At 36.8% G+C, this 14,165-nt stretch overlaps 2 protein-coding genes across 2 annotated transcripts; both read left to right on the forward strand.

The window, feature by feature from the left end:
• LOC109716679 (dolichyl-diphosphooligosaccharide--protein glycosyltransferase subunit 1A-like) lies at positions 204–9,214 on the forward strand. The gene is made up of 8 exons (XM_020242223.1): positions 204–369; positions 1,374–1,477; positions 4,211–4,857; positions 6,386–6,477; positions 6,555–6,644; positions 7,392–7,550; positions 8,055–8,279; positions 8,632–9,214. Exons 1-8 carry the CDS (start codon positions 274–276, stop codon positions 8,821–8,823), a joined length of 1,605 nt encoding a protein of 534 aa, XP_020097812.1. The 5' UTR covers positions 204–273; the 3' UTR covers positions 8,824–9,214.
• LOC109716841 (RING-H2 finger protein ATL80-like) lies at positions 11,917–12,910 on the forward strand. The gene has a single exon (XM_020242443.1). The coding sequence runs from the start codon at positions 12,107–12,109 to the stop codon at positions 12,722–12,724; it is 618 nt and encodes a 205-aa protein (XP_020098032.1). The 5' UTR covers positions 11,917–12,106; the 3' UTR covers positions 12,725–12,910.

A 14,165-nucleotide genomic window follows, 5' to 3' on the forward strand; every position in this document is an offset into this window, starting at 1 on the left:
GCTATTTTTAAAATAAAAATTTGTCAGGTTCTAAATGCAAAAAAAGCCCAGCTTTAAAATGATAAATACATAATTTGTAGGATTCTGATTGGCTCAAATTTTTGGGACTATGGATGACGTGGTACTCCCGGTCTAGCGAAACTCCAGTCAATGCGAAAAGCGCTGAACATAAGTCCGCATAATCTATTCTCTGCGTAGCCTCACTCACACCCAGGGGGAGGGTTTTAGGGGCGCAAAGCTCCCGTGCGATCCGCGACGACGACGACGACGACGATGGGTTTCCGATTCGCCCTCCTCCTCTTCTTCGTCTTCTCCCTCCTCTCATCCTCGGCGCGGTCCGATCTCGTTATCTCCAGGGTCGATCGACAGGTTCGTGCCCTTCTTCTCCTCGCGCCTTCTCGTTGCTTCGATTTCTCTCCATTTACTGTAATTGTAGTTTGATCCGAGATTGCAATGTGGTAGATCAGATCTGATCAAGTAATCGCTTATGTTGTCGCGATTTGTTTGAGTATAATCCGATTACGACACGAGATTGCAAGGAGAAGCATATGTTTGTGCGTGGACAGTGATTTTGGTTGCTTAAGAGTGTGTTTGAGGTTGATCTGAGATCATTTTTGGTACTAATATCATTAACTTTAACTATGCTTGAAGCACATTTCTGCTTGTTTAATTTAACTTCTCCAAGTCTATTGGTTGGTGGATCTCGTTGTGATAATCATGTTATTTAATATTTTTTTTTAAAAAAAAATCTTTGACAGGATATTAGTATTTCATTGTTGTTAGGAATAGATCTGTGGCTCTTAAAAATAGATATTTGAAGACCCTCGTCCGTTATAAATACACCCATATATGAACTTTTGATTGTACTTATCTTTAGGTAGGTAGGGTTTCTAGTGGTTAATAGGTGATTGTCTTTTTTGGAAGGAATGAACGTGTTTATCTTGATATGGCTGTCCCATTTGGCTGACGCGATTAGAAAACATTTGTGGAAAAATGGAGGTTGAAACAAATTTCTTGAAGCTTGGTTATTGTTTTGTTCATTCCTCAGAGGTGCTGAATAGAAATGTTTGTCATGGACGCAAGATCATGTTTCCATATATTTAACCTACTGTCGTGGCGCTATATCTTTTGATCCTTAGAAATCGAAAATTGCTTTACTGATGCATGAGTTTTTCATTCTTTTTAAGTTAATGATTAAGCGATAGTATATAATTCCTGCATTTTCATTTCTTCTGCAATAATGATTTTTGATACAACAACTAGCTCGCTTGTGGATTCTCTTCTGCAATGTGTTTTACATTGATTATGATTTCTGAATCAGCTACTGCCTTTCAAGTTTGAGGTAATCACCGCCATAATTTTCTTCTTTGCAGATTGATTTGACTTCACATATTGTACGAGTTCTTTCATCGCTGAAGGTATGCACAATCCTCTTTCTGCTGTCTTTTATGCCTTTTGAAAATATGCATGACATTATGTTTTGACAATGATGTTGGAACAGTATAGTTGATTCTGATGGTTTAATCTCAGGACTCTCAACCAGTAACTTTTTACATAATTTGCATATTTATTTCCTGTGTTTGTTATCTAAACAAGCCATCTATAGATGACAGAAATTTGCTGGTTGAATATTAGTTAATNAGCATTTAAAACTTCTAGAAATTAAATTTTATAATTTTTCGATATCATTACCCTACGATCAAAAGCTTACAAAATTGATAATTTTTAACGGCCGGTATGAAATATTTGCTAGTTTAACGGTGTAAAAGAATCGGAATAGGATGAATTTTTGATAGAAAATTCTATTCACTACCTAAATAAAGATCAATAACTCCGATCTTAGATTGAAAGATTCAATCATCCATTTTTAGGATGTCGTTCGATTTTGACCGTTCGCTGTTAAATCTATCCCTTTGACCATTTACACTGTTAGATCATACTTTTCAACAAACCACTCATTCAATCCTAAGAGACTACTATCATTCTAATCGGAGATCACTATCATCCTACCTGCACATCGCTTCATCCAAAGGCCGAAAGCCTCGTAGCACCAAGCCTTCATCCAAAGGCCGAAAACCTAATAGCACCAAGCACTTGAGTCAACGATGGTGAGCTAGCGCGCTCCGATAGGAAGAGCGGCCCCTAGCTGCTTGTTTGCCGTGCTTTTGTTTTTGGTTTTAGGCACAGATATTTTTAGAATATTTGATAGATAAAATAGTCTAGAGAGATATTTTTGTGTGAGAAAGTTGAAATAAAATTATAAATCCTAAATCAGCTAGTTGTTACGGTAGTGGACTTTCAACAAATACCGTTCTATATACTTATTGTGATAAGTTAAAATCTTTACAAAAAGTAAAATAGAAAAGAGAAGAGAGAAAAAAAAGAAATAAAAAAATCTGATATATTTTGGCGGAAGCAAACTAAACTAATTTTATTGTAAAAAAACAAAGTAGAAAAGCTGAGCCNTATATATATATATAGCCCGGCTACTATACTATTGATAATACCAAGTGCTTGTTGCTATCAAGTTTTCCGCCGTTAAATCTATCCCTTTGACCATTTCCACTGTTAGATCATACTATTCAGCAAACCACTAACTCAATTCTAGAGGACTACTATCATTCTAATCGGAGATCACTTTCATTCTACCAGCACACATTCCTTTATCCAAAGGCCGAAAACCTAATAGCACCAAGCACTTGAGTCAACAATGGTGAGCTAGCGCGCTCCGATTGGAAGAGCGGCCCCTAGCTGCTTGTTTGCCGTGCTTTTGTTTTTGGCACAGATATTTTTAGAATATTTGATAGATAAAATAGTCTAGAGAGATATTTTTGTGTGAAAAAGTTGAAATAAAATTATAAATCCTAAATCAGCTAGTTGTTACAATAGTGGATTTTCAACGAATACCGTTCTATATACTTATTATGATAAGTTAAAATCTTTACAAAAAGTAAAATAGAAAAGAGAAGAGAGAAAAACGAGAAATAAAAAAATCTGATATATTTTGGCGGAAGCAAACTAAACTAATTTTATTGTAAAAAAACAAAGTAGAAAAGCTGAGCCTAATTGCATATATATTTCACGGCATTGCTACAACACAATAGGCTAGCTCGGTTAATTACCAGCACCGTTAACGTTTCCCTGCCCTCTATTTATAACTAATTAAATAGAGTTCTACCTTAATTAGGTTTTGACTTACTTACAATTTAAACTACCAAATCTAATAATTAAATAAAGTAATTAATCTAATTCTAATCTAATTAATCATTAATATTATCACTAATACTCTTTCATAATACTTATATTCGTTACCCCGCACTACAACAGAATTAGATTATAGCGATACATGTTTGGGACACTTTTGTGTAAGTGTCTCATTTATACTAAAACTTAAAAAAAAAAATCTACTAATGCCTAAATAAAAAGCCCAATCCAACCAAAAATAAAAGGTTACTCTACTCAACCCACCCTACTCAGCCCATTCGGCCCGATTACAAACAAAAAAGAAAAAAAAAGAAAAATCGATTACCATCTCCCCTTCTCCTCTTACTCAATCCACTGAAATCCTAGATGAAGAGCCCTTCCCTCTTCTCATCCTCCGCCACCGCAGCCAACGAGGTAGAGTTTCGGCGGTTGCTAAATGCTTAAATAAATGTTAGTAAATTAGCAGCACTCTTTTTGGTTTATACTGACACTCTTTAACTGTCACTATATACTTAGCGACTTCACGTATAGCAACACTTTTTAAAAGTGTAGGTAATTTAGCTAGTAGCAATTTTTTTGATTTGTATCGATATTTAAAAATATCGCTATAAATCGTTTTTGTTGTAGTGCCGATTTTCTCTCGGCTCTACCAAGCTTACGCAGAGCAGCATTACTGACAGGGAGTCATCGAATGCTTCGATTCAGCTTGCTCTACGCTACGGGCAGGCAGAAAGACAATGCCAAATAGGCCTTAAATAAAAAATAAAAAAACCCCTCAGTTTGAATATCCAAGTAGATGCCCATAATTTACAATTCTCCAACCATCAGTTAGGGGAGGCAATAAACATGACTAGATCTCCCTACCACGGCAGTTGCAATGTTAGCGACTTCTTATTTATATATATATTTTTCAACTTAAAAAACAATCACTAGATCTCCCTACCGCTTACCCATAACTTGGGAAAAAGAATTTTTATATACGTTCATATATCCTATTTATATATAGTCCCGTGGTATTCTTCGTTTCAGCGTTTCCAGACATGGCAGGTGCAGGTGCAAATGTATTAGCTTCTCATGCAACGTGCACTGATCACCACGACCCAAAGTCTACCAAGCGGAGAAACCAGGTCCAGGGGCGGCGACAGTGCCGGCGTAAACACGGTTTCGGCTCAGAGAACAAGCTGAAGCCGCCGACCATCGTAACCGGCGAGAGCCCGAGCACGCTCCGGGCCCACGTCATGGAGGTTCCCCTGGGGCGTGACGTCGCTGAGTGTGTTGCACGCTTCGCCATGCGCCTCCGTCGCAGCATCTACGTGCTGTCCGCCGGCGGCTGCCTGACGAACGTCACGCTTCGACGGCCCGGCGGTGGTGTTGTGACCCTGTACGGGCAGTTCGAGATCTTGACGCTCGTGGGGTGCTTCTTCTTTCCTACTCTGGCAGCAGCTGCTCCGAATGCGAAGGTGGCATCGCCGGAGGTTGGTGGTGGGCTGACAGCCTACCTTGCTGGCTCACAGGGGCAAGTGGTCGGCGGCAGTGCGGCTGTTGGAGGTCTGGTTGCTGCGGGGCCTGTTGTGGTTGTTTTAGCGTCCTTCGTGGCTGCAGCTTTCGACCGGCTCCCGCTGCCCAATGACGAGGACTTATCGCAGCGGTGTCGTCGGCGTTGCTGCGAACACGCTGGCCGCCAACGGTGAAGTAAATGTAAATGGCCTCTCGCCGGAGATTTGTGGATGGGCGCTGAGCAAAGAGTGGAATAATTAATTTGAGCGGGTTTTATGCATGTAGTGCAAACTAGGTATCGTAGGAAGGAATAGTTTGACGTGCGAAAACAACAACAACAACAACAAAAATCCTTAACTATTGGTTGATTTGGTTGTTAAATTATTTTTAAACATTTTTGTTCCGTAAGGAATCGCACTTCAAGTAATAATGGAAGCTTGCGGCAGCACGAATTCGAAATACCAAATAGAATCGAGGAATTAATAAGAAAAATAGTCACGGGTTTACGTCCATGAAGAAAGACTAATTCTGAATGAAACTTTTATTATCTTCCGAAGCAAAATAAAAAAAAGAAATGCTTAGTCCCTACAATCTTTCATTCAAGGATGTTGAAACTTGCTGATTTCTTTTAAATTTTAGTAAAATAAAAAAAAAGATTACTGGAAAAAAGATAGCCAGCCATAAGATTGAAATTATTGTAGAATTACAATCTACAATGGATTATAGGCTTATCACTCCTTAAATAAAGATATATCTCTCTCCTAAAATTCTACCGGTTAATTTTTATTGAATTTTTTGATGATTTAAAATTTATTAGGACTCTTGAGCAGCCCAATACTTGATGGGCTTTACTTGGAAGTCCAACTAAGGTTTCTACATATGAGGATTAGTCCTACATTGGAAACTTAAAATATCTTGTTGTTATTTATATATTCCTTTATTCTCAAACTACTTGCTTGGGAGAAATTAAGAGTTTTGCTCTCGACTAAACACATGCACGAGCACGAGCCGGGCAGGGCGTGCGGCGACATGCACGGTCCAGGCACCCGATTTATTTTATTTTTTATTTTTTGGTATTTTTATCTTTATCCTAATCCTTGTGGGAATCCTAATCTGTATCCCGTATAATCTTAGGCTTAAATCTTAGGCTTATCTTGCGCTACAAGGAATTGACGCGTTGAAGTAAGATCCTTGCTTTGGATATATATATTAGGCGAGATTGCATGAGTTCAACAAAAACCTGGGCATACCTAAGAGCAAACCCTATCCTCTACCTCGTCTTCTTCTATTTTCTCGTTATTGATTTTTTGCGCTGATTTTCATCGAGCTTTCTAGTATTTCGCTAGATTTCCTAAAGTTTGTTGGGTTCATCTTGCATCACCTTGAAAGCTTGTCGACTGGGTGGAACATAAATGTTGTATCGCTAGAAGTAATTGTCGGAAAATTTCGCACGTGGAGGGACAATTTCTCTTCTAGGACAGTGCTCTGCACGCCTCGTTCTACAAGCCTTTTCTAATACTTCTTTTCTACAGTATTTATTATTTAGTTTTTTTCAAAATTTTTCTAAAACTGAAATTAAACTTTCGAATTATTTTTAAAGAATATTTTACTAAAAGATTTGAAAGATTTTCCAACAATCTAGAAGCAAAATTTTTAATTTAATCTTTCGTTTCTTTTATTATAGTAAATAAAATANGTTGGCTGCAGGTTGTTTTGCCTGAAGGTTCGAAAGATATTTCTGCGTCTGCTCCATTCCACACCAAACAATCAGAAGAGGTAGATTAGATTTTTAATTTCTAATATCCTAGCATTCTGGATCTGTTGCATTTTTGACATATTGATTGGCACTGCAGGTGAAGTACTCGCACCTGGACATTGTTGGAAGGCCTGTAGTGGTGTTAGAGAAGACTAATGTTGTTCCGGAGCATAATCTGTATTTTCAGGTATCTTTGTTTTTGTCTTCAATTAAATTATGCATCTTTATTTTATAGTTTCTCATAATTCTTTTATATTTTGTGTTGCATCATTGCTTCCTTGTTAGAAACTATATGTTGGCTTTTTTAATCTCGACTTTCGATCCCTGTGGAATAGATGTTCCTAGACTACATGGAACTTGCTATTATTTACTCTGAGCAAGTAGCTGAGATTGAGGTTTTTGTCATTTTGTTTATTTAGGAATTTGGTCTAAGTAATGAAAACATTTGTTGCTTAGGCTTCATTTAGTAATGTGGTGGCTAAAAGCAGAATTTTGTTTTACTATAGAAGAGCCCAAATTCCAAAAGCACTTTCAATCTTTCCTTCTTTTATATTATGAAGTTGCGATTGCAACCACAATTTTAAAGCATTGGAGGAGGGAAGATTGTAAGAGCTTTTAGATATTTGTGACCTCCCATAATATAAAAATAGCATTTTTAGCCACCAGATTGCTAAAGTAGGTCTTAGTGAGATATTTATACACAATTATGCAAACAGATGTTGCACTTTGCTCTTTTTTCCTTCCTAGAGAATCTGCACACGGATGAAATATCAACACAACTATTTTTCTTCCATATGCAAGAAACTTATCTTGATATTTTATGGGCATTTTAAGCTCCATAATGAATGCCAAGTCGACGTCATTCTATGTGAAGAGCTACTATCTATTTAAGTACTGAAAAATTGATCTGCTGATTGGCAATTTGTGGTTTTAGGTGTTCTATAGATTCAGCAACCTTTCACTGCTTAGAGAGCCTCTGATGTTGGCTACTGGTTTCTTCCTTCTGTTCGTTGCTTGTATCGTTTACATGCATACTGACATGGCGATCTCAAAGACTTCTGCTTCATATTTGGCAAAATTGCAATGGGATGAGGTACATATAATTTTTTTACTTTCCAGATTTATGCGCCTGGCTTCTAGAATTGCTTCTCTGGTCCAAGAAGTAGCAACCATATTTGCCAAACAAAAAGTTTGGTGCTTCTTGATGGACTGCTAAAATTAGCTTTTACTAGTAACAGTGGAAATTATAATTTGAAGCTTGTGCTACTGCAGTAGCTCGTTGCCGGGATTGTAATGAAATAGTTTTTGCTGCTTTTTCAAACAGGTCCTCCTAAAAATGGATGCTTCTGCTGTACACTTTAATATCTTTAAGAATGTCTTTCCTTGGCACCCTGAGTTATTTTCAATGAAAAAGGATGCAATGTTAATTAATTATAATTTATTTTGCATATCACTCCGATTCAGTTATTCTTGGTGAGCAAAAATATAGAAAGATCAGGTTCAAGCCACTGGATCCCATTTTCATATTATGAAACTTGGCTTTCTGTTTCCTCTGATACTAAAGCCTCTCAACTTTCATACTGTTAAAACGAACCAGGTTCAAGCCACAGTTCAGCGTGTCCAGAACATTTTTGACCAATACTTAAAAGTCCATGATAAGCTGGAATCCTCCTTACGCGATCTCTCCAGAACCGGAGATGTTCAATCGTGTAAAGCTGCCCGTAAAGCAGCTGACACGCAATTTAAGGAATTGACAAAAGAGTTGAAGCCTATGTTGACATTCTTGCAGTCATCCCCCCAGGCTTCTCAGATATGGCCCAAGGTTCGGTGGATCTTTTTCCTACTATCCACTTTTCTTCTTTTTGACGAAGTCTTGTTGTATGTTACATATAATTGTTAAATTCTTTCTCTCTCTGCTTAATCACGTCTTTTCTTTGGAGCACCCAAGATTTGGGTTAAAAGCAAGAAAATACAAAAAGGACATTGAGATCATTTTCTCAACCCTGTTGATGTACTTTTTTTTTCTTCTTTTTTGGTTTCACAGTTCACAGGATTGATGAGCTTAATAAGACTACATATATTACATTATGCTGTAGGGATATTTTCCTCTTCATTTAGACGTCGTTCTTAATCTTTAAGCTCAATTGTAGTATTGTGCTTTGTCTCTAACTCAGATAGAGGAGCTGGTCGCAAAGGAGAGGGAGATGCAAGAGAAATTAATGCAGAAGCATTCTACCGTTGTTGAGTGCTTCGAGAAGAAGTTGGGCGGGCGAGAAGTAGAGAACCGAGTTGCTTCGCTGCAGCAGAAACTTGCCGCTTTGAGACAGGAGGTCGACAATCTCCTCGAGGTCATCAATGAGATTTAAATTCTTTCCTTTTGGGTTGAAACCTCACCTATATGAGTCCGATCAGATAATGCTTGCCTAGTTTCTGTATTAATTTACCTGCTGAGAGTAACACTGAGGACGCAAACTTTTTGTCCTGTTCTTGCAAGGAATTCCTATGTCATGGTTATTTAACCACATTCAAAGTAGTGAGAGAACTTAAAAGCTTGCTTTATAAGGTACATCTGTTATTCTGCAATTACACTCGATGCCGTCCCTAGTTCTGGGTGCATTTCATGTGGAACAATGAGATCGCAATGTACTCCGAATTCACTACCGGAGGATATATTCCTAAGATTGTTGCTAAGATTGTTGGACCCTCATTAAACTAATCATTAGCAGGCACGTTTTTGTGAGATTATTTTATTTATTATTCCTTGTCTCTTCATTTTGGTTGATTGTGTAGTTTAATTTTGGCAGCGGTGTGCCTCACTGCCTGTTTCCTTTCAACCAGGTAGCATTTTAATCATGTTGATATAAGTTGCTCTCAATGCTATTGGATCCCATGCTGCTTTTTCATCTTGTATTCATTTTATGTATAGATCAATTCAACCACTACCTTGTGATTCTTGGTCCCCAAAAGGCGCACTACATGGTGGTTCATTGGATTCCATCTTTGTGTGATTCAAAGTAAAAGCTCCAGATGTGCAGTTCGCTCACAGGATCCGTCTTTCGTTTTCTCGGATATTGGGGAAAAGGATTAAAAGGCGACAACGTAGTTTTCGTGGACGGAGGATTGCAACGCATTTCCAGTTTCTAGTAACCATGAAATTAGTATCTTCAGATATTATATTTTATACAGTTGAACACGTGACCCTTCTAGTTTTAATCACTTTTAACCATTCAATTTGTTCAGGGGGTGTTTATTTTTTTCCAAAAATATTTTCAAAAGTAGTTTTCTCACCAAAAAAATATATTTTCTTGTTCATTTGATTCTTGAAAATAGTACTTTTTATAAAAGGTTTTTTCTAATATTATGAACAAAAGTGTTTTTTTTTCTATACGAACTTTTTATTCAAAAAATAAAAATTATAAACAATGGTGGTTTTTATGAAATCTTTTTTTTCTTGGAAATGGTTATCCATTCACCTAATGCTTTTTCGAGGAAACAACCCACCTACCCTCGCTTTATGGGCTGTTTGGTTTCTCCAAAAGTGTGAAAAAGAAATTAAGAAAAAATATTTTTTCAGTTTTTCATCTCTTTGATTACAAGAAAATTAAGTTTTTATTAAAAAAATTCCTATTTTATAGAAAAATAGTGTTTTTGTTTTTTGAAAAAAATTAAAAATAAAAATGCTAGCTTTTCATAAAATATAAATAAAATATTTTAAAAATATTTTTTTTCTTGCAACCAAACAAGTCGAAAATTGGAAAATGAGTTTTTAACAAAAAATTTTTTTTTCTTTTAGCAAGCGTTTGGTCCGGGATTAAGGAGGGAGGATAAGGGGGATAGGGGGTAAGGGGTTATCCCCCCTTGTCCCCAAACACATTTTTGGTGGGTGGGGTCACCCCCTCCCTGGAATAGGGATGCGACTAGTTAATCTCACCACTATTTAATATTTAAATTTAAATTAAAATTTAAATTTATAATTTATAATTTTAAATTTTAAATTTGACAGTTTATATTTATAAATTTAGATTTGATTTTAAATTTAGAATTTAAAATTTATAACTTTAAATTTTTAAATTTGAGATTTAAAATTTTAGATTTTAATTTTGAATTTTTCTATTTTAAAAGTTATCTATTTAAATTTAATATTTTAAATATAAAATAAAAAATTTAAATTCAAATACAATAATTGGGACAATATTATTATTTTTTATTTATAACTATCAACTATTCTTCTTATTTCATCATCTATTCAAACGTTATTTTTCTTATTTTTAAAAACAATTCAATTTTTATCCAAATACAAAGTTGATCTATTTTAAACTTACACCTAAAAACACCCTATGTTCCGGGTCCACGCACAGCATCTTGTCTAAATATAAGTAGCTGCATTATTTAAAAAAAAAACGTATAAGTAGCTGCATTATTAAAAAAAAAACGTATAAGTAGCTGCATAATTAAAAAAGTTAGATACAAATTATCAATCACATTAAAGACTTAAACCGCAGTTTGGATAAATAGATATCATATTTTGTATATCATTTTAATTCATCTAAAAATCAATTATAATTTATAATAGATAAAAATATAATAATTAAATGTCTAAAACAAAATAAGTATTTTGTAGGAAAGATATGTTATTCTATCCTATTAAATCATAAATATTAAATATTTTAAAAAGTACAAAAATTAAATTCTATACTTTCAATTATACAAAATAAATAAATAAATTTTTATTGAATATATATTTGCTTCCCAGATAGAGCCTAAATAAACATTCGGCAAAAATGTATAGACCTTATACGAGCTTTGGCCTGTTTTGCTTCCGCTATCCAATTTTAGAAAAAATTAATTTTAACACCTAATCTTCAATTTTTCTCAAAATAAGCTACTCGATAGCTATTGTGATACAAAATTTAGATTTATTATTTATTTTCATAAAATTATAGTTGTATCAATTGTATGAATTATAGTAATCAAATCCGTGATAATAAACCAGACATTCAAAATTTTAAGTTTAGCTCAAACTAAATAAATAAATAATTAAATATGTAAAATTAGAAAAAGTGACAGCACAAATAAATTTTATACATTTTAAGGTAAACAGTTCTTATCCTTGTCATCCTGATTACCTTAGGCTGCGTTTGGTTCGCATTATGAAAAATTACTAGGAATAAAAGATATACGAGAATCTTATTCCTATTCATCCTATTACTAAGAATGTGAAATTTCTGTGTTTGGTTCGCACGGTAATATTAATTAACCNCGGACAACGAAACCGCCCGGGACCGGCATGCTTTCCACGCCATCACTCGTCATAACATTACAAACCCGAGGGCATTTTCGTCCAAACGTTAAAAAAGAAAAAAAAGAGTGAAAAAAAAGAAAAAGAAAAAAGGAAAAAAAAAATTTCTCCGTTCCTCTCTCGTGTCCCCGGACAAAGCGGCGGACTTTTGACATTTATCCATTCCAATTTTTATTTATTTATTCCCCCCAACCCCCATTTTTTTATATCTCCAAACAAATCCTCAGTTGCAATATAAACGAGTCCCCGAGCTCCGAAACCCTTCTCCCTCTCTCTCTCTCTCTCTCTCTCTTCGTCGTCGTCGTCGTCGTCTTTTTCGTAGTGGTGGGGGTGGGTGAACTGATGCGCCAATGCCCAGGGTGGAGAGGCTCCTGCAAAGGGACTCCGGCCAAATCGCCGGGCAGGGAGGAGGCGGCGGCGGCGCGGCGGCGGCGGGGGATGCGGCGGAGCCCATCGCCGTCGGATCGGACGTGGTGGTGATCCTCGCCGCGCTCCTCTGCGCGCTGATCTGCGTCGTCGGCCTCGCCCTCGCCGCGCGCTGCGCGTGGCGGCGATCCTCCGCCGCCGGCGGCGCCGCCGGAGGCGCCGGCGTCGCCGGAGCGCCGCGGAACAAGGGCTTGAAGAAGAAGGTGCTCCGCGCGCTCCCGAAGGTGTCGTACGGCGGGGCGGGGGGAGGGCTCGCGGAGTGCCCGATCTGCCTCGCGGAGTTCGTGGAGGGGGAGGAGATCCGGATCCTCCCCCACTGCGGCCACCGCTTCCACGTCGCCTGCGTCGACACCTGGCTCCGATCCCACTCCTCCTGCCCCTCCTGCCGCCGCATCCTCGTCGCCGACGCTCTTCCCCCGCCGCGCTGCCACAGATGCGGCGCCAGCTCCTCCTCCTCCCCCTCCGCCGCCGCCGCCGCACCCTCGTCGTCGTCGTCGTCGTCGGCGCCGGATCCAAACCCTAATTCCAGGTTTCTTCCCTAGTCGCCCCTCGCCCTCCTCGCACTTCACTTCTCTCTACCTAGGGTTTCGGTCGGAATGATCGAACCATAGTTGGGATTAATCACCATGTCAAAGTGTTCTAGTTAATTAAAATTCCTAAGTTTATATTGGGAATTATTTGTGTAAATAGCTCGGAAACAGTTACTCACAAGCTTCGATTAAGGGAATNTGGGAATTATTTGTGTAAATAGCTCGGAAACAGTTACTCACAAGCTTCGATTAAGGGAAAATATATATATATATATATATATATATGATTATGCTTTTATTTTATTTCTCCTTTTTTTTCTAGTGGTAATTTAACATTGTAAAATTGAAATGAATAGAGACTAAATAAATGGAGTTAAATTACGAATACAACTTTTGCTGTGTTGTTGGTTCTCAGGCGGTGATGTTACTCGGTTGGATGTTCACAAATAAAACGTGTGATTCCTTTTTTTCTAAAAAAAGAAAAAAAAAACCCACCTTTGCTTTATCAGTGTCTTTACTCTCTCCCTCCTCCCTAAATTCTCTCTTACACCACTGTCTCAGATAAAGTTTTCTTTTAAAAAATTATTGTGTTTTGGTAGAGATTTAATTTTACTGATGCAGTTTTATTTCTATCTATCTATTTAGTAAAAAGTTTACTATGTCACACTTTGTCACACTTATACCACATGAGCAATAACAAGTTAGGCTTAGGTTTCGTTTGGAACTGTTTTCACACGTAATATTGCGTTCCGCATATCGCAATGGATCGGTTACGATATATTTTTTGCGATCCTATCGGAAAACGCAGAAGTATATTCCTATATATTTTTCTCAACTTCATTCTATCTAATAGCGTTAGATAAATCTCAATACCAAACTGAACGCAGAAGTATATCTCTATATGTTTTTCTCAACTTCATTCTATCTAATAGCGTTAGATAAATCTCAATACCAAACAGTTTGGTATTGAGATTTATTTAACGCTATTAGATAGAATGAAGTTGAAAAAAACATATAGAGATATACTTCTACGTTTTCCGGTGGGACTGCAGAAAATATATTCCGACTACGTACGGAAACAAATATAATATTTTTTCATCGTCGTTTCTCACCGCACTTAACGTAACCTTTCCGCAATTCCAAACGAAGTCTTAATCACATCTCTTCTCTTTTAAAAAAAATATAATAAAATATTTTTTATAATCATAATGTGACGGTTAACCTAAAATAATTTATTTGATTGCTTGAGAATGCCACATCACCAATATAATATAATTAGTGCATTGGAAAATTTTTCCTATTTAGGAGATGGTCTTTTATGTAAATTGTACAACATAAATTTATTTTTTGGGGCTAAATGCATAACAAATTTTAAACAATAATTATAATATGATGGGGGAAAAGTTAGGAACATAGTTTAGTTTATTGGACATAATTATAGGATGTTTTTGCC

The sequence above is a fragment of the Ananas comosus genome, linkage group 10 (genome assembly GCF_001540865.1).
Source record: "Ananas comosus cultivar F153 linkage group 10, ASM154086v1, whole genome shotgun sequence".
NCBI classification, from domain to species: Eukaryota; Viridiplantae; Streptophyta; class Magnoliopsida; order Poales; family Bromeliaceae; genus Ananas; species Ananas comosus.